The 25,611-nt window shown below is 36.6% G+C and overlaps 1 protein-coding gene across 1 annotated transcript in view; it reads left to right on the plus strand.

Moving 5' to 3' along the window:
- The first annotated feature begins 699 nt into the window (after positions 1 to 699).
- Positions 700 to 25,611, plus strand: part of LOC136050322 (BEN domain-containing protein 5-like) — an 842,375-nt gene continuing 817,463 nt past the window's right edge. Inside the window, exons 1-2 of the mRNA XM_065739166.1 lie at positions 700 to 735; positions 15,784 to 15,906. Coding sequence (XP_065595238.1) covers positions 705 to 735; positions 15,784 to 15,906 — 154 coding nt within the window. The 5' untranslated portion in view covers positions 700 to 704. The remainder of the gene's footprint in view (positions 736 to 15,783; positions 15,907 to 25,611) is intronic.

Here is a 25,611-nt window from a genome sequence, read left to right on the forward strand (position 1 = left end):
TCTTGCACTTATGACCCTGCTTGTCCCATGACTAACTTCACTTCTGACAGCTCGGAGCTTGTCTGCACCGAGGACACGTGCCGAAGGTTTTGTCTCAGGTTTGCATTAAGTTAGTGACACATGCATGATCAGACCCAGTCTTTGGGGAAACACACACATAATTAGCCCCTCTGCACCACAGAACTCACTGCCGCATTCGCCACATGGTGGGTGTCACCCAGTGGGCCTGCAGCGCACGCAGGAGCCCTCCCATCCCCGGGCAGCCTGGCTGTATTTGCCATATGGGCAAGAGACAGACGGGCAACACACGCACTCGTAATGAAGTCCCCCACCGGGCTGCCCTAAAAAATGAAGTGGCCATCAATGAGAGGAGCGGGAGCTCCGTGTGGGCTCCGCGGTGGTGGCACACCTCTGCCTCCCGGCCCGGCAGCAGAGCGGATGAGGGCGCCCCGACGGCCCCATCCACCGGCCTGGGAGACAGCGGCAGCGGCAACTCAGCGACCGCAGCCCGCTGCCGTGCGCCGGGATGGCTTCTCCCGGACAGGAGGAGCACGGTGTTCCTCCCCTCCATCCCTCCCCGCCGCGCCATAGATGAGGAGGAGAGCGGGGCTCCCCTGGTGGTGACGTGCGTTGCCATGGCGATGCTCAGGCAGCGTCTCGCGCCGTGGGGGGGGGAGGGGGGGGGTGAGGGAATGACAACAAATATGGCGGAGAGGAGCAGGACGGCAGAGACGGGTCAGTGCCAGCCGCAGGCGCCTGGGCGGGGGGAGAGGGGAAGAGAGCCCATCTCCAGGGGGTGAAGGAGTGGGGATTCCAGCAGGGAAGAGAAAGCCTGACCCACTTGGAGTGCGGGGAACGGAGGTGTTCTCGCCGGGGAAAGGGAGGGAAGCTCTGAGGTAAAGAAGGGGCCCCGAACAGGGAGGGAGCTACCTGCCCACGAAGCTGCGAGGAGGGGAAAGTCCCATCCCTGGAGGGACATCTTCCAGGGGCGAGGTGGCTCTGAGGGCAGGGAAAGGCCCCGGGCCGGCTCAGGACGCAGGCGGGGATTGCTCCGGCTGCGGGGCTGTGTGGGGCGGGCAGCGCCGCGAGCGGGGACCACAGCGGTGGTGCGAGGAGCACAGCGAAGAGCGGCGGGAGGGAGTGCCTCACACAGCAAACCTTCCCTGCTTTGCCTGCAATGGAAAGTAAATAGTAGGTGAGGGCAGAGGGGTGGAAATGAAGCCGCGCCACAACGCTGCTGGCTCGGGGCTGACCCGCAGCACTGCCTGCCCCGTCCCTGGGTCTGGTCTGTAAGGAGAGCTTCACTTATGGCATGGGCTGCGCTGTGTGGCTGTCCCATTCCGACCCCGCTGGCAATAGTTGTGGCTGTGTGTGTGAAGATAAATTTGTGGAAGAAACTTAAGTTCTGGGCTTCTTCGTGTGTGGTATGGATTATCTAGGTACAGGGGTCTCTCCTGTTGAAACAAAATGTAGTGGAGGTCTTTTCTAACTCATAAAAGCTCCCAAAATAACTTAGGAAAATCTATCAACACTGTCAGGATGAAACAAAGGTGATGACAGCTTTTCTGAATATTTGATAGCCCACAGCACCATACACATGAATTACCTAGATCCCTGCACCAAAAACTCATTTTTCTTGCCTGCTGTGTTGCTGTGCATGTGCTTTTTTCCCCCAGAAGTGGCTCCATGTGTATGGAAGATGCATTATCCATAGAACTGACTTGGGATTTTTGGACCACTCAAGGTGAAATAAAGTGAGAAATATGTGATGTGCTCTTGTACTCTGAAAAACAATACCACGAGGGCTGTGTCTCAGTAGATTGGCCTAAGGTTACAGAACTCCTTGTTTCAAGCCTGCTCTTTATGAACCCCTGAAACCACATTGAGAAGTTTATTAGACATTAAACTTTCCGTGGAGCAGGCGATTTGTTTCATCTGCTGTGCAACATTGTACTAAACTCAGCTGGTCCACTCTGACTGCACCATGAAACAGAAGGCATCTCCAGTGGCCATTTGACTTTGTCATCTTTCCTACAAACTTCATCCACCTATGCATATGCTCTTGCCAATAACTTGCTACATAATGTGGTAGAACTTGCTCACTGTTTCTGGATTATTTGCATAAGGTTACTTTTACACTGTGTTTCCCGCTATACTCTTTAAGTCTGTATCTGTACAGTATTTGGCTTTTGTTTTTAACTCTGCCATGAATTTTTTCACTTCTGTCCATTTCAGCTGGGTAATCTGTCATTTTCTTGTAGGTGCCTTGGTTCCATGAGCTTGTGTTGAAATCAAGTTTTGTTGCATGTACCCAATACATGTTCATTTCGATTTTTCAATGCCTGTCTGGCCATTTTGTAGCTCTAATGTGTGGGCCCCTTGCTGTCTGGGCCAACTAGATGAGCAATTTAAATGCAAAAAGCCACAAAGGGAGGAATAAGACATTTTCACGGGGCTTGTGCAAACTGAATGACGCAAACTTGTGGTCTTGACCCATTTTTTAGATAGAAGGCTCTGAAAGAAGTTTCTATCTTTACCCGCCCCTAGTTTAGATTTCTGACGCTGATGTCATACACTGTAGCTAGGAAATATTCTTGTTCATGGTACATCCTACTTCCTATGTCATCATGCTCTGTCAGACCTGAGCCATTCTTGAGGAGATCCTAGTCCAGCTCTGGAACCTACACACGTTTACGTTTTCCCGTGAGACTGCAGGGAGAACAGAGCTATCAAAGGACAACATTGTTGAAACTACGTACATTGATTTCTCTGGGAGGGATATGTTACACTTGTTGCACTGTTTGCAAATGCAACATATATTTGCTCCTGAGTCAGAAGACACAAATAGTAACTGTCTTATCTTCTCAGCTTGAAATATTGTTATTTCTATTTTTCAAATGAGAAATCTGCAGTACAGGAAGACTGAAGGCAACTTACCTGTGCTTTGTAGCAAAGCGGATCACTTGTTGAGGAAGTGCTGCTCTTCTTGTTTGCTTACATACAGCTGAGGTGTTTTCAAAATTTAGTTTTGAAAGTATGCTGTGTCAAGAGGTTCTGTATATCAATTATACTTTATGGAAAACATACCTTTTTATCATGTAAGAATTTTGTATTTCAGTTTTATTACTATTTCCTTATTCTTTTGTCATAGGAAATTAAATGTTAATCATTCTTACTCTGGTCATTGTACTTATTGTTTCTTTATAAAATCATTTAATATTTTAATTCCTTTTGCATGTAGACTTTTTTTGTTTGTTTCTGTAGTAGGTTTTGCTCATTTCTAAGCTTTTATTTGCACATGAGGAGGACAATGAGGACACTCAACCTTCTATGAAGTAAAGGAAGACTGCTGTCAACTCTTCTTGCACTGTCATACTTAGCATTACTTAATCATAACTTAATCCAATCTGTGTGTTTCAAATGAGACTGAGATTTTGTATAGAAGACAGATTACTTCACATCTGTCTACTGCAGTGTTCATATTCTGCTACTGGGCACTCTTCTGGTCTAATCCATTGAAATAGTTCCTCCAATCTGATGTTTGGTTAGAGTGCTACAAATCTACTCCTTTTCTTGGTTGGTTCCTCTGAACTTCTCAGATCAGCTTTCTGCAATAAGCCATAAGTTTGTCAGCTTCTGTGATTGGGTTCTCCATGTCACAAGCTTGGGATGAGGTCTGCAGGAGAATGAAAAGGATTAAGACGAAAGAGTTACTTACAGGTGCTTCTTGGTTTGCCTTCTTAGTGTTCTGCTCAGTGGCCTTTGATGTTTCACACCTTCAGAAGTGTGGGATATGGCAAGATGGCCAATTCAGTTGAGTTTCTTCAAAGACCAGATCAACGTTGTTCTTTCAGTTCCAATATGACTTTATTAATTGTCTAAGGAAGATTTAAGAATAGGTCTGAGTGAGTGCAGAATGCCTGTACTTGTTTATTTTGTAACCTGTAAACCAAATTCTATCAATATTTGCATAATCATTTTATCTTTCTCATAAATTGAACATGAAGATCAAATGAAAGCATTTATCTGACTTTAATATGATAGTGCTGAGATGCTGTTTTGAAGGAGAGCTTTTTATTATTCGAAGAATAACTATTCTTTGGAAAAGTTTTGATCATGTATGGTATGAACGCATTCTAGAATGCAGAACTTCCTGCTTTCTTCTTTCTTTTGGGTGGCATTAGTTGTTAAATAAAGAGCTGAATTAAATAAGACAACTAGTTCGACAGTCTTTTTTTTTTTTTTTTCCCCTTTAAATATAATCTGTATTGGGAACTGAACTCTCATTCTTTAGCTTTGACATGAGGACATTTAAAATTGGGTAAATTACTTAACTGTTTTAACACTAGTGCTTGCAGTCTCAGTCTTTAAAATAATGCCAAATGTCACTGGTATTTCTGCTCTCCCAGGCAAATTTAATTTCTTAAACTGAATTAGGCTTGCTTAAATTCTTTCTGAATGTTCACATGTATATAAGCAATATAGCTTATTTCCTAATCTACACAAATATGTAGCTTCACAGTTTATTAGTCTGTACGCATAGCTGAAACCCAGTGTTGGGGAAATGAAGTGCATCTGCCTCCTGCGTCCTCCTATCAGCTGGAAAGGATTTCAAATCAGACAGTTTGTAAGGGTATTGGGCCCGGGCTTGCAGATGTTCCCACATGGTAAAGAGCTATTTGCAGTTGTTTATGAAATGCTGCAGTATGTATTTGTAAACAAATTCAAAATATATTTTGTTCAAGTACATTTGCCAGAAGTTACTGACAGCATGGGTACTTTATTTAAGGCACATCAAAGTCATGGAGTTCTTACAGAAAAGTTTATTAGTAAATTTTAAGCACCCTAAGACCATTAACTACATTGCTTTTATTTATAGTGATTCATAATGGATTCTGCAGAAAAATAATATAATAATCATTACAGTATATTACTGCTAGACTCATATTCACCTTATTTCCCACTTTTCAAGTTATCTGCTTGAAACAATCCCCACTGGAAGAATTTGTTGAAGAAAAGCTGCTGAAGTATTTTTGGTGCTTATAGCTTTGATCATGTTCTGTTGCATAATTTGCCATATAAGGAAACCTGAGAAATATTAATGAAGCTTTTATACAGCCAGAAGATATAATTTCAGAAAAAGAAAGAGAAACAGCAATGTGTTGGGTATTCCAGTTGCCACCTCTTAATGGTTTACCATTTCCTAGCCATGTTTCAAACACTTTTTTCTTTGACAGATAATCAAAGCTTTTGAAAGTTACTTACCTCAAGCCTCCCAACGTTTTTCTTTCAGAGAAGTTCAAAGCACCCTATTAATTATTAGCACTTGTGAGATGAGGTTTTTGAATTTATAAAAAGTAAAATGAGACATATGGAGAATTTAAATAGGTTTTGTGCTGAAATTTGTAAAACAAGTTTCTGCAAGCTCCTCTAGTGTTGCTGTCACTGTATTTGCAGAAATCCCATGCAAAACAAACAAACAAACAAAAACCAACCAAACAAAACAGCCCAAACCAAAACCAGATCAACCTCATTTATATAGCCTACACAGCATTACTATTTTTTTTAAGTCCAGCATAATTTCATGAAAATAAGTTTTAAATTCAGCTTCCTGCCTGTGCTAAAAGGTCACTGGCTTCATCTCCTCGTGGGGACTTACTGGGAAACAGATCTGCAGCACAAGCAGGATTGCTAAATGAGGTAACTAATAGCGATAGCTGTTATCTTTCACAGAACCGGGCAACTTACGTAGCCTTTGCCTTCCTCCTGCTCCTCTCTCCTCCAGCAGCACCTGCTTAGGAATAAGAGCAGCACAGTGAAAGGACTGCATCATCTTTATATTTTTCTTTTTTAAGAGTTAGGATACCACAATAACAGAAAACACCAAACCCTGGTTGAATTAGGTGCTGCAAAACATGGAGAAGAAATTGATGCATTCAGATCCAGCAGTGCTGCCACTGCTCAGCAGCGGCGCTGCAGGTTGCAAACTGGCTCCAACAGACCCACCTGTCTGTTTGCACCATGCTACATCACTCTAGTTTCCAGAGGGTTAATTGTACTGCCCTTTTCCAGAACGGTGTGATTCTATAGAAACCAGCTCTGGTTCTTCAAATAATCCCCAAAAGTAGTCAGCATGCAGAGCTTTGACACAGACTTGCTATGTTTAGGTTGCACTGTACCTGAGATAATAAGTCTTTCCAGCCTCAAGCTGTGTCTGCAATTAATCTACGATAGAGGTAAACCAAATTACAAGTAACAGAGAATTGACTATTCACGTTTATGTGCCCCATATCCCACTTTCCCTGTCACACTGTCTCAGTAACTCCTTATTTTCTTAACAATGCAACACAGGGCAAGTTTGTCATTTAAGAACTTTGGAGTACCATACTTTCTAATATTAGAGTTTAAAGGAAATATGGTTTTGTTTTGTTTTTTAATAGTAATTTTACAATTTGTGTGCCAAATTGTTAGCACAACTCTTTCATGAGTAAAAATATTCACCTATGTATGTGTACAGTAATGTGTTTTCATGACTGATTCTAGTTTAGATTAAATAATGTATTAAGATTAGAGATAAAATTTATACAACGTGATACATATGGTTTCTGATATGTCCATCCCTTTTCTTGCAGCATGGTTAACTGGATAACTTCCTGGATTTGTAGTGGCAAAAACCAACCATTAAAAAGGGTGTGGTTGGAAAATACTTATCTCAGAATATTATTATTACATAAATAAGCTGACTTTATTTCATTTACTTGCTAATTCACAGAGCTATTTAAACTAGTGGCTCTCGGTTGTGAATGAGAACAGGCAAGATTTTGCTTTTATGTATTGTTTCATAATCACCTTGAAAAATGTGTTGAATTTCAATCTCTTCAAAAGCAAGAGAAACATCAGTTCCTTGAAACATTAGAGCAGAGCAGCAGGAATCCATTCCAAAGAAAGCCCAACTGGATTCATTACAGGTCTGCTGATGTGTTTTCATTTGCAACAAGCAGTAAAGCTACTCCATGATTACAGTAAACTTTAGAACAGGATAACACCTATCAAGTGGGTATCGTATTTTCATGCATATAATCTGCACATGAGGTAGCATACGCTTGATGAATGAAAAATTCCTTAAATAACCTCTACAAATCCAAAGTCAGTGTGATTATTTTAGGTGAACTGTCCATGTAAAATTGTGAGATAAACTTGCCTGTGGACCACTTACCTGTACCTGCAGTCTATAGTACTGCTACATGACAGATGTTTTTTAACTGCACAGAATAACATCGTAACTGGCACTTTTTTTTTTAATTTCTAAGCAGCACTAATTGTTAGTAATTTGATCATAGAGCTTTCTCCATGTAAGTCTTTGAGTAGGTAGAATTTCAGTTTGCGTTCTGAATATTTGAAATAATTTGTATGCATTTCACATTCCTATAAATATTGTATCAATGTAGCATTTGCTTAGTTAAAAAACTGCTGAATATGGTTTATTATTAGTGTTCTCTGTAGTGTTCCTGTTACTACATTGCTGATGCAAGAGACTTAATGGATCAGATTTGCTTTGCTGACATTTTTATGTTAGAAAACAGGAATTCTTAAACAACACTTAAACCTTTTGCTCCACAGTGGTTGTACTTTGTGAGTAAAATAAAACACCCTAATGATCTAATGATTTAATTTGATATGAAATTCTGTATTATGTTGTAGTGTTTATTACCTAAAGAGTAATTTCAGCTGTTTGTGTGGGCAGTGCTTGGGTGGAAGAAATCCTCAATGGCTTAAAAACTATTGCTTTTTGAAATCAACTGTTTCAGAAAGTAGAGGGAAAGACACAATTCTCAACTAAGAATTTAAAGGAATCGTTTCAATGAGTAATTATAATGATGGCAGTAATTAATAGTTAATTAATTTCAACAACCTTGGGGAAAAAAAGTTATTCCAAAAGTAGTACTAAAATCCATAAATTATTTTTGATGTATTCTAATTAGGAAAATTTTAACTCCAAAGTGAAGGAATCAAAATCTTTCTTGCTGTGTCCAAGACTACTGCTGACTGACAGAAGATGTGCCTACTGCTAAAAAAAAGTAAACAGGAAGCAAGGATAAAACCATATCTTTAAATTGTACACATTTGAGGGCCCAAGAAAAATAGAACTTCAACCCAGAAAAAGATGCAAAAATTATGCTGCATAACGCACAGGATGGAAATTGTCGCTGAACTTATAGATGGCCCAATTTTCACCTGTCACACCTAACCCTGGCAAGTTGCAGCATCATGCTGTTCTCCTATCATTCATGAAGTGGAGGGTGTTAAAGAGAAGGATGGTGCTATGCAAAGATGCTATGTGTTCCCCTGTAAGATTTTGTATTCATTGCTAGTGTAAAGATGGTGGTTGAGTCAAGAACTGGGTTTGTGTCTCTTGACAGTTAGACATACTTGGTGATATTCAAATACACTTTTTTTTTTTTTTTTTTTAATTTGGACAGGTCCATCCACAACAAATTTACTGCAACCACAAAATAGACACTGAAAAAACAAAATACCTCTGAAGAATGATTTGGTGTAGAACCACAACTGATGGCTTTTGGTGAATACTTGGGAGTGAGAAAAAAGCCACATACAAGCTAGAAGCCACAGCTGTTTATTACCTCTGTGTTGAACATAGCTTACTTTTTATCTTGAGCACAGCATCCCATCTATAGCTGGCTTTCCTTGGGCTTTTTTTAGCTCCCAGCAGACAAGCTAACGTCCAGCAAAATATGATATAGACATCTCTTTGAATACAGGTCTAGAAAACCCCTGCAAAATCAGCAGAATTCCCAGCAGAAGTGGTAGGAAGTCAATGTGAAAGCTGTAATTTTTATAAATAGCAAAAATACAGCTGATAAGTTTTTTGTATATCCAAGCCAATATTCTCAAAAGACTTCCATAGAATGTAGTGTTCTTATATTGAGAGAATAGAATATGATTGTACTACACAGTCTGCAGGTCAGATCTGCTGTTGCTTTATCAGTGTAAGTATGGATTGAGTCTGCCTCTTGAAAGCCTGCATTTAAAATTAAATTTGATCTAACCATAACTAGCTGAATCAACATCTTTTGGCTGGTACTATTGAGGTTACTCAGAAATATATCTTTCAGTAAGCACTTTGTACGTAGTCATTCTGCATTTAAAAGCTTTATCAAAGAAAGGCTTTTGAAAATATCCACTATAGATGTGTCTGAACTCACTTAAGCCTGTTACCCTGCTTTTATTCAGTGTTCCATATCTGGGATAGATATTGGAACCATGTATCTGTGGATCATTCCCTACCTTTTCTGTCACTTCTTCCATCTTCCCCATGTTACTACAAAAATAGGTGCATAAAAACTGTTCTTGTTTTAATTTTCACAGCATTATGCAACATGGGAAATACTTACAGCATTTTAAGAAGCTCAACCTGCAACTATTTGTCCAGTTTTGTGCCTTTACCTGTCATTTTCTACTGGCTGTTTCCAAACCCTGCAATTGTATGCATAATTTGACTCAGTATTTTTTGCAGGTTGTGGGCAGTCCTTGTCTTTGGGAAACCAATTGCTTACAGATTTCAAAAAATGCATGAAATCCTGAGAAATAAATCTGTAGTACGAGACATCATCATCATCCTGAGCTCTTCAGTTTCTTCTTATGCCATTGAATCCATATTTCCTCTTCCTTAGTAGGGAATGTCCCCTCCCTCCCATAATCTTTTGCTGACCTACAACTTGAATTCCTATGTATTCTTCAACTGGTATTTCATCATCTGCCATTATTCATATGTAGACCTAATTTCCAAGTCATCTCTTATCTTTCAGAAAGGATGGACTTTCTGATACAACCACCTTTTTTTTTGTAGATGGGGTTCTGAGGACTAGCTATTCTGTAGCTATTGCTTACCCTAACCCTTTCTCTGCTAGTTGGAGATGTATGTGATGCATTGCACTATTCCTTACAATTTATACGTTTTATGCTTTTATTTGGTCTGTTTTTTGTTTAAGGAAGTATTGCTACTATAGCAACTGCAGCATCATGTGATACCTTTGATATTATCAAATGCCAAATACTTGTTAAAAATAAATCAGTGTTTCAGATGAAATTCACTGTTTCTTTCAATGTTTTTAAATAAACATATTTTTCAGTTAACATATTTAGCATTATCAATTTTTTCAACACTTTTTTTCCTTTATAGTGATGAATATTTCAGTGGAGAGGTTAGAAATCATAAATACAGTAGGAAGAGTAATGGATATTATATTTTTTTTGTCTTGCTTACTGTGTTTGAAACACTACTTGAATGTTTGTTTTTTTGTTTTTTCCTTTCATGTAGAAAAACTGTTCATATCTTCTTGGATATTTTTGGTTTCACTGAAGGGATACAAAAAATTCAGTGTCCATTTGTATGTGACAGGAATTTATATCCTTGGAGGTAGTCCACATTTAGATAATAAATAGATAAGAGTTTACCAGTCACTGGAAATGCAGGATTGATGTTCAGAGCCAGATGTTGTCTTCAGTTCAGTGTTCTTCACTTGGTTTGGGAAAGGAGGTATAAATGACCCTGGACTGATAATTGGATCTCTATCTGGATCCATTTTTTAGTTAAATGGACTAGATAGTATAGACTTCTCATCATCTTTTCATACTTAAGCATCCAGTAGGTTGACAATTTTGTCATGGGCAAAGCATCTTTATGTCCTATTTTGTTCCTGCTTTCAGGCAGGCCTACTGTCTGCTCAAAATGAGCATTTGAGCAATATGTTCTTTGCAGTACTACCGAGCCCTCTGTAGAGACGTGGTATGAATATCTTCACTGATCATTGTGCGCTGACATATTTGCATAGAAGAAAAATACTTCTTCCACTCTCAGCTTGGATGCCATACCTCTGCTTAAGTGTATCAGTTTCGACAAGTATATCCAAAGAAGCATGAGGCATTTAGGTGTACTCGGCCCTCTGACCCAAATGAAAAAGTTAATGCTGCATTAGCCAAGGAATTGCTTTTAGAAGGTTAAGGGGGTATGTTGCCTGGTGGCCTCTGTAGAAGAAGCAGCTTGATACAAAAATGAAAAACAAGTAATGGCAATGCTTTCTCCTTATTTATTCAAACTACCATAAGCTTTTTCTAGATGATAACGTGAGCTGACAGTTTATTTTTCCTGAGAAGTTTCAGAACCTTTGCAAAATTCAGAATTCACCTGGTAATCTCTGCAAAAAAAATGTGTTTGTCTTATATTTTGTGTGCTTTCTTGGTTATGAATATCTTCATAGTGTTGTGAGACAGTCTCTTGACAAGCAGTCTGTTGGTCAAACTGTGGGAGTAAAGTAATTGAAGTGACAATAACTGTAAAGATGGTACATTTCAAACTGTGTTTCTAAATAACAATACAAGATGTTACTATTTTTTAGAACTAGACCAAGCTGTGAGAGAATGCAGTTTTAAGACATTCTCCTTGTTCTGTGTGACCTGTAAAGTAGGCAAAGAATAGTATGGGCACACAGTACCTGAACATGAGACAGGAAGCGTGGTTAGTACCATGCAGGGTATTTTTCCAAAATCTTGGGATTTGTAGTCTAAATGTATATTTTCCTTTTCTCTTCTGATTACAGAGACAGTGAGTTAAATAAGTTTCAGATTGACAACACTATGCAGTGTGTTTAGATTCTGAGGGTGATGCCCAGTGCTTTCTTCAGGATGAGTGGTTGTGAAGACCAAATTGACAATTGCTTTTTCTTCTTTCTCTTTGCATTTTTGAAGCCATGGAATTGGAATTCCAAGTCTGTGACTGCTGGTGTCTGTGGAATTTTTAGGATAGCTATGGAGCATTCAGAATTGGTAGCAGACAGAAGTTTTACCAGTGCTGCGGAAGCTTAGGAACATTGTTATGTAAATCTTTTAATTAAAATATTCAAAGAAAAGTGGAACATAATGAGCTATTAACAGCTTAGATTTCTTGGGGTTTCTATAAATGCAGATATAAAAGAATTTTGACAGAATTATGCTGTTTGCAGTTTTCTGATTGGTGGAGAGGACACTGTTATTGATGTATCCTTCATAATAGTTGCTAGTCCAAAACATAAGTTGAACAAGATTCATCTAGAGACTTGTTACACTCAGAAGCTATTAGGAGCTACTGTTGGACATCTGAGCACTTACATTTTGGCTGTACAGAAGAGGTAAAATTAAATTGAAAATCAGCATATTTGGAAATTAATTTGTTTGTTCATCCTATTGTAAAGAGTGGTAACTTAGCAGCAGTAGTAATTCTCTTTTGCGAACAACAGCAAGTATCCTAATGGTCCTGCAACTAGAATGAGCTGAGAGGCATCTTCATGACATTTGTAATATTTAAAGAAACAATTCCACAAATATCAGCTGCAGCTTGTCATGTTCTCTTACCTTTCCACTTGCTTATCCTTGTTAGGCAGTAAGCCTGATTATAAGTATCATGTGGGTTATCCAGGCAAATTTTTGTGTCTGTTTTCATGCGGCTGTGTTCACCTGTACATAATGCAGCGTGGGGGTAGCTGCTTGCTGCCATCTCTGTGGATTCTGAAGTTCATCACAGCTGGAAGTGTGTTCATTGTTTACCCAGTCCAGGGAATAACTATTACTTACTTTCTCAAGATGCTGCAGGTTTTGGTTTTTTTTTTTTTGCAGAAAATGTACCTAAATTTGTATGATATTTACTACAGCAAATACTGTTTTCAGTTTTCCCTAAATTAAAAAATTGTTTGCTTTACTCTTTGAACTTGAGGATAGTAAGAAGCTCTCGAAGTTTCCAAACTCTTCTTGCTAAGAACCCCTGTTCCTTATAACTGATTCTGTTCATTTTCACTATTTTGATGGGAAGTTTATCCACAGTGACAATGGTGATGAATGCAGGCACCCAAAGACACTGTCCAGATTTTATTTTAAAACCTCATATAGTGACTAACAGAGATTTCATATACCTACAGATTTTATTCTTGATAGAAAATTGCCATTAAAGTTTAATACTGTGTTAAAAGTAAATCCTAGGGATTTGCTGGAGGCTCCAGGTGTTAAAGATATGAAGAATTAGAATAAAATAACCACCTGTCTTTCAACTTATAAGAAAAATAATTGACAAAGTAAGACCCACAGTATGAGAAAATTTCATTGCTAAGTTACTTTTGCCTTTGCTTTTCTTATCTAACCTTTTTTTCAAAGGACAACTTGTTCTTGAGAATAATGCAATATGTTCTTCAGTTAATTATCTTCTTCCCCTATAATTTTGTTTGAGATTGAAGTGCTTGTTTCCCTTCCCCACAATGTTCAGTCATGCGTCTTTGTCGTCAGCCAGGAGCATTATGTGGGGCTCCCCCATCATGAAGGGGAGAGGTCTTACAGCACCACGTAACACTGTTCTCACCATCTAAATATTGTAATGGAGTATCAGCACTTGCTGCATCTGCTGAACAGACAAATGTGAAGCCATGTCTCATCATCTCTAGTACAGCAGTACAAGCTCAGCTCAGGCATTTTCTTTATCAGGTAAGGGAGGCATGCCAGACAGGTCATAATGCTGTTTGTTGTGCAGTATTCTGCCTGTTTGTCCTACAGTTGTCTTAAAGTAGCGGTACTGTGTTATCTTTCCTCATTTCATCTTCATCTAAGTGGTATTTCCCAGCAATCTTTTAAGAATTAGAAGAAGGGTGTTGCTTACAGTGGAGACATGCAAGTGAGCATTTATCGAGATGAGTTCAGTCTTCTTGCTGCTGTACTCAGCTGGCTCCCCGCCTCCCATCTTTCCCTTCAGTCCTTGGATACTCTGGCATTCTTGGGGGAGATCTGCAGGTTTTCCCTGAATTTTCTTTGTATTTTGGATGTGTTGTGTTGGATTGCAAAGGTCATTTTGACTAACTGCTGCAGATGCATGGGGTCTCTTAACCAAAGTGGCTGTGAACTGCAATTTTGGAGATTGTTTTTGTGGCTGCTGTTATTAATAAGAGGCTGAGCCATTCATAGCAATGAGTTGTATTGAGTGACATGATCGTGGCCATACAGACATACAGATGCCCTGCTCTAGTGTAGGTCTGTCTCTGAAGTTACCAGCCTTTGAGTAAAAGATATCAGCAATGCTTCTAGGCTCTGCAGAGTAAAAAACATACAGCTGAAAATATTAAGTAAGTGATTACCCACAGATTGCTATCTATGGGTAATCATTCATTCTAAAACAAATAATCTTGAGGTTGCAAATAATATTTTAGCTAAAAAACACCACACTGTTTTATTTCTCAATTTTTATATTATGATAAAATAAGAAAAGATCCAAATTCTCTTTGTTCTGTTACTGGACTTCTCAAAGAAACTAAGTTCCAAATTTCTTCCCTGGAAGACTGCAAATTTATATGCCAAGTGTTGACATAGATATGCATAATTTTTAATATGGGATTTATATACCTTTGAAAATATGGGTGCATAATGGAAAGGCTGCCAGACCCTTTAGCTGTGGTGTCACTAACACATTGATGTAATTTGTTACCTCAACTAAGGTGTTTTGCCTCAAGAGGTGGAATACATTTATGTATGGAAAGGTCACTTGTAATTAATAAGCTGTTTTCATCATTCAGGGCAATATGAATTGCTTGTAACATTTGTGTGAAATAGTTTTCAATATAAAAATAAAACAAATTGAGCTTTATGTCACATTCATCATTGCCTATAACCCATTTAAATGTCAAAAAATCAGTACAGACCAAAAGTCTATTTCTAGAAGCCTCAGTAGCCGTATTTATCAGAGTGAAATAAGATATTATCATCCCATTATTCCATCATAAGCCTTCTGCACTTGAAGACATAAAGTTTAATTCTAGTTTTCTCTAACACAGAATATAGTTGTTCTGTTGTTAAATATTTTTGTCCAAACCATAAATAATGAAGAAAATGATGAGCCAGTGTCGGAAGAATGAACAGCTAATTATATTATTATATATCTCTTTCATTAAAATGTATAATGCAATATACAAATATTAAATTATTTTCTTCTACATTTCTCAAATGAAAAAAAATCACTGTGTTTTGCATTCCAATTTGGAAACAAAGTTTGTGCACACTGTAATTTACTTGACAGTGTAATTTGACTGAGAGGAGAGGGTTTTCAATATATACATTAATGGTGTATTTTAACAAAAGTTGCATGGTAGTGTAGAAAATTTATGTCCCCATATATTTTATTTTGAAATAAAAAGTGTACCTTTGACATTTTTCTTTACTCAAGTTCTTTTTCTGAGCCTTGTTTGCTGAGAAAGCAATGTTTGCATGATCACCTCTCGATGAATCTCTCTCTCCCTTCTAATAACTTCACATTTTCAAATGGGAGTGGGACTTAACTGGTTTTGGAGATTCTACATTTATAATAAGATGCATGAAAACAGGCAGTGGGATACAGGAAGATCCCATTAATGCCCATAGGAATATGTTTCAATAGGTGTTCAGTTCTGGAGAGCCCATGCAAAATATACATATTAGAGAGTTCCAGTCAAGCAAAGTAGATCCAACTGAGAATTAAGCTTCATTGCATAGGAAAGTGTTCAGCTGTAGGACACAGAAACGCAAGAAATCAGGCTGTGTGGTTTGTTAGAGAAGCTTTAATATACAGTGTTATTTTATACAAATTCTGAACTGAAATTTGAAAAGAAAGAGCTCATTGACTGGTGCAAATTCTATGTTATTTAGAAAAGTGAATCCATCTACTACTCTTTTTTAAATTGTTTTTATGCTTATGCTTTATTTCTGCTTTTTCTGCCACAGGTAGTGACATAGGAGGTGATGAAATCATAGCAGGGAATGTGAACAAGTACACTGTTCTCCCAGCTGGTTATTCTGGACAGCCTAAAAAAGGACATCTTGTATTCGATGCCTGTTTTGAAAGTGGTAAGCATTTTCAGCACTCCTTTATGTTACTGAACTGTCAATACAGTAACACATGTATCACTCATTTTCATAAAATGCATCCTAATTTTAAACATTTGTATCAAATACTGTTTTACTCACTGATTTGCTTCAGAGGATGGCATAGAATCAGACTGCCCAAATGTAAGAAAGGATGTGAAGTTTACTACCTACAATATGCATTCCATCAGCTCTATGTCTCTTACTGAATGTAGATAAATAAATGGGTTTTCTTCTAGTGTTATATGCATTATTATAAATGTAGTATTTGTGGACATCTAATTGAAGATTCAGGATATTAAAAATGTTATAATAATTCTGAAGTGTGCTGTAGAGTATAACCTGGCAAAGTACCAAGCCCATCCTTACATAGTTAACAAATCTTATAAATGCATATGTGTTGTCTTTAAATATGTCTCGTATTTGTGTTTCTTGTGGCTGAATTCTGTATTGCTGAGGTTGTTGTAAGTTCTGCCTCTGATGTCAATGGGAGCAGATTTAGTTTTTTAGGAAGCTATTTCAAATGGAAAGAAACTGTTTTTACAAGAGTTATAATTAGTGTACTAATCTATATAAATTTAATCGAGTATATTTATAAGTGTGTGGAGGTATATAGATTAATAATATATATGAACACACAGCTCATCTTATATTTTTATGTTACATATATGCTTGTCTCCAGTTTTTTAGCTTACATCCATTGTTACTGGCTTACAGACCTGCAGAGTGCTGTTAAACACCATATGTACAAAAGGCACTTGGCAAGATAAACCATAGTTTCCAGCATGGTTTATGTGAGAGATGCTAGCAATGCCAAAACTGCTAGAGTGTCATGTAAAATGAGGTTTTTATGAAGAGTTACATGCCTCAGGGTAAAATAGTGGCTGCCAGTTCCTGGATAAATATTAAATTGAGTTATTTAAATTCTTTGATTATTTTGTGTCAAAGGTGTAAATGATACAGTTACTGCTAAAGAGTATCTTATTTCTGGTGTGTATCTCTGCAAGTTCAAACATTATTACCATGTTTCTTAAAATATTTTGGATGCTATTTCAGAAAAGTTATTGATTTAAATCTGAAAACAGTTTATGAAATTTGTCCATTGGCCAAGTTAAGAAATTTAGTGGATTGTATTGTATGAAGCTGCTGTGCAGTGAAAAGAAGCATCAATTGCAGCCATGAAATTATTTGTGAAGTAATGTGAATAATACCGTGGTGGTTAAATTGCAATTTTTGAACAAAAAAATTAATTGTATTCAAAACTATAACAAACAAACAAACAAACAAAAGCTCTGATATAGTTCAAAGGTACTGTTCTTAATTTGACAGTTATAGCATGTGGTAGAGGCAGATGCTATATGAAATACTGTGTTTGTTTACACTGTAGCATGATGAGTCTCTGATGCTGCTTTGCATATTCAGACACCTCCAAAATAGAAATATGAATAAAATTAATAACTTCATTTATTTTTGCATGATGACGATGTATTTGCAAGAATACTAATAATGTGTTTACTTAATTTGTAAATTCACTTTATTGTTATATGTCAGCTAAATAATTGTTTATAGTAACTTAATGGGTCAAAACAAATTAACTGACTATTGAATATTTGATCAAATTGTTATTAAGGATACAGTCTAGCCCCTGCTATCAACCAAACAGTGATATATAGCATTTAATAGAGTCATGGCATATTCTGACTTGGAAGGGACCCACATGGGTCATGGAGTCCAACTCCTGGCTCCACACAGGACCACACTGAGAGCATTGAACTCCTGCAGGCTGGAGTTTTTCACTGAAAGTGGTCATGGTTCAGATGAAACTATGACAGGATGAAGCAAAGCTGTCTGGACACTGATAATAGAGAGTAACTGGATGATTTCCTTTCAAATTATAAGCTATATTAAATGCAATTCCAGAAGTGTCTTTCCCATTTTTACATTCTGTGTTTTCTGGAAATATTTGGTTGATAAAATTGAAGGTTCACTTCTAGGCTTATTTTTCAATGACTTTTTGATTTTATATTGCAGAAATGTAAGCATGTACCTTTTCAGAACAGAGAAAGAATATTAAACTTGTAGAAAACAGGAGGTACATTAACACATATAAAAGAAATGCTATTTATTATACTTTTTTTTTTTTTTTGTAATGGCTGTCATTATTGTATTTAGTAGTGTTGAGGAGTGTGAATTTGAGGCAGAGGTGTGTTTTCATGTAGTCTAAAAAGCAATGCTCATTTTAGAAGCAATGTCCATGTTTAGAAGGACCTTGTTTTTATAAAATCATAAAAATTGAACTGAAATAGACACTGCTATTTCTTTTTTAGTCTACTCTTCTATTGAAAAGCAAAATATACTACTTTTACTATTCCTGACAGATATTTATCTTCCCTTCTTGAAGAGTCTTTCAGTAAGGAAAGTTTCAATGAGAAAGCAGCAATCCACTCGGATGATGCTGTTTGCTCATTATAAGAGACTTCTTTCAGCGAGAGATGTTCTTACCAAAAATGCATTAGTTCTTTTCTAGTACTATAGGTACAGAAAGCAGATTATTCCTTTCTTTGACGTACTGGGAAGCTGTTATCTTCCCTTGACCTTTCACTCGTCAGGTTAAATAACTGCTATTTTTTCAATAGTTCCTCACTGGACACATTTTCCAAATTTCCTATCATTCTTTATTTCCTCTGGACCATTTCCAGCTGTTCCTTGCCTTTCTTCATGTGCAGTGATCCTAGATGAACATGATACTCAGATATGCTGATGCCAATACTTTGTAGACTTTATTGCATGGTACGCCTTGCAATCTATTTACTTCTGCTATGTGACGCAGTCTAATCTTTGTCACAATAGCATGGCACTACTGACTTTTATTAAATTTGTGATCCTTTGTACTCTCCAGATCCTGTTCAGATGAGCTAGCTAACCAGACTGTAGCTTGCACTTTACTTACTCTAGATGAATTTAATATTAGGGAAAGAATATTTACTGTAAAATAAATAAATAATTGAAAAGGAAGAATAGAGGTTGAATCATTTATCTTATAAATAACAGATGGAGGAGTGAAGCAGAGAGAATATAATCAACTTGCAAATACCTAAGGAATTTGAATTTGTGTTCCCATAGTTCAAGCTAATATTCTAACAACTGGAGTCTTCCTTGTTGTCTTTATTAATATTTAAGAATATATGAGTCCAATAGAAACTTTTCACATTCACTTATCATTAGCACAAAGAAAACTGGTAAAAATTTAGATTTCATGTACTCATATGTCAGAATGTAATTTTTAGATGCCAATTTTCCCAAGAAACATGAGTTAGTTTTGGGTTGGAATAGAAACAGTTTTCTCTGCACAGAGTTTATTTAAAGGTAATAAATGTCATATTTGAATTGTATGTTTCTTTTTGCTATCATTCATTAAAACGTTATCAAATTATCCTGCAGCAATGCAACGCTCTGTAAATTTTTCTCTTATCCTCTGCTCTGCAAAAAAAAAGAATTTTGCAAAATAAAATGCTTCTAGGAAACGTTTGTATCCAGCCCTGCTATATGAAGAAGTCCCTCCTAATTGTGTCAAGCCCAAACTTCAGTGTTTGTCAGGGAATCTGGCACTTCAACCTCTTCAGGGCAAATTGTATTTCAGGCATTTTATTTTGTGTGGATATAAATTAGTTTTAAATGTAGTTTAGTTAGTTGCCCCTACTATCCTGTATTGGCTTAGTACTCAGTATTTCTGATGGTATTAGGTTAGTCAGTAGTCTCTTTGGTATTGTGGCCAGGGTTTGTTTTTATTTGTTCATTTTTGGAGATGATAAACCATAATATCCCCCATTGACAAAGAACTGCTTTTTTTCTTCTGGGAACTTATGTAACAGCTTTGCTTTCTTTTGCAGAAAGTAATAATTCTTTATTAATTTTACATGACTCACATGAAACCTTTCAAATCTGTTTTGCAAAGTGAACAAAGAAAACATGAAGCAAATGTCTTGGTCTTTAAAAAGAAACCAGTATTTTTATGGTGCAGATGCCAGTTCAACCTTTTGTGAAGAGTGTTAGTCTAATGTTCTAACTCTACAAAAGGGAAGATTTGTGCAATAATCCTGAAGCATGGGAACTTCAAGGGTTTGACCATACCTTATGCAGTGTACAGAAATATTTTTTTATCTCAGGACTCAGATAAAAAGATGAACCTATAGCTGCCAGTGACATTATTACTCTCTTCCAAGCCCCAAAGCATGGCTGAACAGGCCAGAGTACAATGTTGTAAGATATTAGAAATAATCCTGTAGCTCTGAAATGGACCACCAAACAAGGAGAGACTGAAATCTACAGATTTGAATTAATGTTGTCTTCAGAGAATGTTGGTGATTTACTGTTTTTCCTGTCTGTTCAGACTGTCTACCTTGCACAATAAATTCATATAAATCAGGAGAAACCACAAGCGTGCTGGATTTTTGGAGTACTCTAGAGGGTGCCATCAGACAGCATGGATGGCTTGTTCTTTGAAATTCTGTGTAGAGCATGTTCTAGGAGGGTACAAAGCATGGCACACACTGGCATGCATTCAAACTGTGTTTCTACAACCTTCAAATAGTCTGTAAGAGATGCCATCCACTGAACAATCATCTTGCTCACTGCACTGATCATAGTCCTTTGATAGGATCAAATTTTCTCTGAGTCGAGAATATATGTGTACCTGAGAGGCTTGCAGACCATTTTTTGTACTGTTCAAAGACTGCTTTTCAAGGTATAGTTGTCTTTGCCTCTCAGTCATGGAATGCTTTGAGGGAAGAATCAAAATAGATCCGTCCTTTCCTTCCCTCTATTTTGGATGTAGAGACCTGGCAAATGAAAACTGTTGAGGCTGCCAGATGTGCCCTTATTGAAGAACAAAGCAAGGAGAATTCATATATTGTTCCTTTGGTATCATCCGGATTGCCTGCTGCCAAAAGAGTGTTGGTTGGTCAGTCTGGCCTGTACATACTTCTGGGTTAACCACAGCAAATTCTGTCTTGCCTGGAAGGATGCTGTAGGAAGCAGGACTGTTAGGTGTTGAGTTGCAAGGACAATTATGGCGATAGAGGAAGGAACAAAAACCAAAACTCTAATTTCCCTAACCTGACAGTATCTGGTGATTGTGGCTCAAATTGCTCTCTTTGTCATTATATCTGAGGATTGAAGGAGAAAGATTGGCTCACAGAAGATCTTAAATCTCAGTATTCATACTGTTAAATACAGAGGCTTTTTAATAAGGTTTTGAAAATACATATTTTGGCTTATTATTCAAATATAATGCTGTTTAAATGTTAAAAATACTGTGTTTCTTGAAATTAGAAATGAAGCTGCCGTCTGCTTTTATTCTCATTTCAACCAAAAGTGGAACTCCGCCAAGAGTCATTAAATCTTCCATCCTTTGGATGGTTTCTTATTTTTTATGAGAAAAAATGTTGTGATTGGGTAATTTGTGTATTGTGGCTTATGTTCAAAAGGTTGTAATTAAAGTTCTGTAAAATTTTAGATTTAACCTCAATTACTGTAAGCCTCATATTATCATGTTGATAGATATACCACCACCTTACAGTGAATAGGTTTCACAAACATTGATGTGCCTTTTCCTGCAGCTGGTTTATAAAATATTTCATATTAGAAATTTGATAAAAACTCAGTGCTGATGAAAGCGGTTTCAATCAGCTGTAAAAAAAATTAAGATATGGGATGTACTAGAAGATCTCATGTGACTGAGAAAAACACTTGTATCATTTTTGTTGAGGTTTTAATTATCTTGCTATATTTCAAAAATAGGATAATGCATGTATAAAGCCCTATATGCAACACTCAAAGTTGCAGTAAATGATTGTAATCTCACTGATCTCATTGTAGCCACTTACAGGCATGAAATAGGCCATTAAGTTTTACCACCAAAGATATCTTTTAAACAAATGCAAAGGTAGTATAGGATGATTGCCTTTTGGGTATGTTTGCACCCCAGTTGCTAAGACATGACATGTAACTTTTTTAAGGTAATATTAGTTGAGAGTAATCTTACTTGTGATTGGAAAAATAGTACAAAATTTGAGTTATAAGACATTTTCTGAAATGGGAATTTTTGTTTGCATGAAGTTAAAAAATGGAAATTACAATAATACAGAAGATGATGCTTTTAGCATTATGGATGAAGAAAAACTGAAGCTCACCATAGAAAGTAGTCACATTTTGTCTATCTAATGTACCATTTTAATATGCTTCCAAAATTGTCAAACAAACTGATTCTGACCATGTGTACATTTAAAGGAACAGAAATACCTTTCTTTCAAATTGATTTCACTGGCACTGCTATAATATTCTAGAAGGTGAATAAAGCAATACAAACACAGGTAATAATGCCACTGTAATAAAAAATTAAAAAAAAAATCATTGTTTAAGTTATTGTCTTCCAGAACATTTAAACCTTTCCAGTAGCAGACTAAACTTTTTTGCAGCAAGAACTTATTTTTGCTCCAATTTCCTATTCCATGGTAAGCTCTGTTTAGCTAAATTCACTAGATCTGGTAGATTCTTTTGGCTTTCACTTCTATAAGAATGCTCACATGCAGTGTAGAAGCAAAATAAACGAGTGTTGATATATTATAATTAGCGATGATGCCTGTTTTCAGCCTACTTTTGTGGCATTGAGGTGTATCTGATTAATGAAACAGTTTATTTTAGTTATTTTCTTATTCGTTGGCAGTAATTTATACCATATTTCACATAAAGATATTAAGTGGTTATTGCTTCCAGCAGGGATAATTTAACAAATGTTTCCCACTTCTGAAAATGTCTGTTCCCAGTTCAAAGCAGTGTTATTCTATCAGCGTATCAATACTTGTGGGCTACTGCAGGTTAGAAGTCACCTAAAAATTAAGAACAAATGATTGATTTCGTATTTTTGTTTTATTTTTTAATGATGACCCTGGGCATAGATTAATGGATGTAGCACAGACAAAGTGATATCAGTTAACATATATGACATTACTCAGATGTCTCAAACTCCGGAAAAAGCATATGAATGATTTATGGAATTGATATTAATCTCTTTCCAGTAAATGCATTACTAAAGTTACATGGGAAATTGATGTTACTGCTGTAATGCCAAATTAATTTCCTTCTTGCTAGGTCAGCATTTCAAATAGAACTAAATATTAACCTTTTATATATCTAAACAGAATAGGTATGGAAGACATTTTAATAAATGGAGATGTGCTTAGTGTTGATGTGGTATCAGCTAACAAATACAGTATTAGTCAAGTATATTAACTTGAGAGAAATGGATATAAATGGCTTATGGAGCCAATCTGATAATAACTACATAGTATAATAGTCTCGGTAAAAGTTAGAGTATTAACTATAGTTGGTGTTCTGATACTCATTTTCAGTCAGTGTATTTGACAATCACATTGCCTTCTTTGAGACAGCCTTTCTTCCTGCTGCTTACCATGTTTGCATCCCCTCAGCAAGTACAAACACAGGAGTGGTTGATTTGCTGTTTGACTGACCTGAAGAAAGATGAGAATAAACAGCTGGAAATGGATGCAGAAGTGTCTTAGATTGGATAATTTTAAGTTCAGAGTAGATTTTCAATATTCTCCATATGAGGAACCACCAATTAGAGTAGGACTCCTTAGTCAGGAAAAGAGACAACTCACAAAGTATATATTGGAGGTGTATAAAATTATAATTCTCAGTCAAAATGACATTGAATATTGAACAGCTGCTCCTTGTCTTTTTGTGCAAAAAGTATGGGCTATCAGATAAAAGTAGTAGATAACATATGAAAGGCAAACAAAGGGCATGGTTCCTTACACAGTTTAATTAAGCTGTGGAGCTTATTCCTTTGTGATATTGTGTATGCTATTTATGTGTGTCATGCTTTCAACCAATAAAATACCCAATAAGACCAGGGAAGAAAAGTCATTGGAGAGCTACTGTACACTGACACCATCTCTGGCTCAGAGGTTTCATAAGCTGTTTGTTGTGAATCAGGGGATTATTCAGAAGAGGTATCTTTAAATGATTGACTTGTTCCCACTTTCTTCCTTAAGGATCCCTTTCTGGCACTGTTTCTGGGCTAGACCTTGATCTTACTTGGTAGATACATCTGGTTAAATGCTTAGCCATTTTTAGTTCATATAATAATCTTTTACATTTTACTATTTCTAAAAACAGATGTTATATACAATGTTAGTATACAATATTGTATATAGTATACAATAATATACAATATTAATAAAATAATAGTATACAATATTATATACAATATTAGTATCCTTCAAAACTGTGTTTTGATCAGATAATTGGAAGGAAAATCTTATTGTTTCATTTCAAAATCATTTCTTAGGAAGGTTGTGGTTGAAGATGCTGTGCTATCCTTAACAGCAGTTATCCAGAAACACATTTCATGCAGATCCTTTCTTAAAATTTAAGGTTTATTCCTTGTACCTACTTAGATACATTTACATCAAACTATTGGATTTTGGTGGTTTTTTTTTTTTTTCTAAAATTACCTACTTAGATACATTTACATCAAACTATTGGATTTTGGTGTTTTTTTTTTTTTTTTCTAAAATTGCTCTTTGACAGAAAATAAATTTAAAAAGATCAACAAGGAAAATATTGCATACAGAGACGATTATGGTATTTTTGAGAATAAGTGGAAGAGTTTTCAGTATACTAGGTTCTGAAATAAATTTTCCAGTTTCCATTTTTCAAATTTTTCCATCTGGAAAAATGATAGAGGGAAATATAAGGAAGAATAGCGATGTCCTTGCCAGTATGGAGGAACATTACATTACACTGAGCAAATATCCTTATCTGAATGTACAATCACTGAAATAAATGCAGCTGTGTTTATTTCAGCATAATCAGATATATTTGAATATAAAATCATTGACATAAATGCAGCTGTGTTTATTTCAAACTGCACATGTTAATATGAACATGAATATAACATCAGTTAATCACTCATGAATGTGTAGAGGTGGTATATACAGTGACACAATAGAGAAGCCTCTAACTGCTGAAAGTACAAGAAAAAAAACCACCCAGCTGAGTTTGTGATTTACCTAAGAATATTTTTAAAAGCATTGGATGTGGAGATGCAAAATACTTCTACGAAATCCCTGGATTTGAATAAACCTACAGTTACTCTACAGAGAAACAGGTGAACTGTTCTTTGGTAACTAAGGAAATAATCACTTTGAAATACCAATTCTTCAAATAGAGAACCAGGCTAATTTTCAGTCTTTGTTGGGTTTGGGTCAATCTCTTCTGGTGGGAATAATTGTTAGCATTGCAGACACTATACTTCTGTTTTCTTCTCTGATTTTGAGCCTTGAGAAGAGCTGTGAACCACCATTATAGATTTTTATCTTGCTGAACACTCAAATCAAGGGAAAATCAAGGGAAGAGCAGTGCCAGTGAAAAAAAAAAAAGTTGTATTGTTTGTTTTAATAGGGATACTTCTTGTTGCCCTTTCTCCATTGTAGTTCTCTGCCTTTCCTACCCTGTTTATCCTTATCTCTTCAATTTGAATCAGAGCTATCCAGAATTAGAATAAATTTGTAAATGTTCTTTATGCAGATGATGCTATGTAGATGAACCAGAAAGAATGGCTGTACTCAGAACAAAGTGAAGTGCTGTCAGAACAGTAAATAT

Source organism: Cyrtonyx montezumae, unplaced genomic scaffold (assembly GCF_038088225.1).
Source record: "Cyrtonyx montezumae isolate F1298 unplaced genomic scaffold, pur_monq_1.0 scaffold_1, whole genome shotgun sequence".
Taxonomy (NCBI): domain Eukaryota; kingdom Metazoa; phylum Chordata; class Aves; order Galliformes; family Odontophoridae; genus Cyrtonyx; species Cyrtonyx montezumae.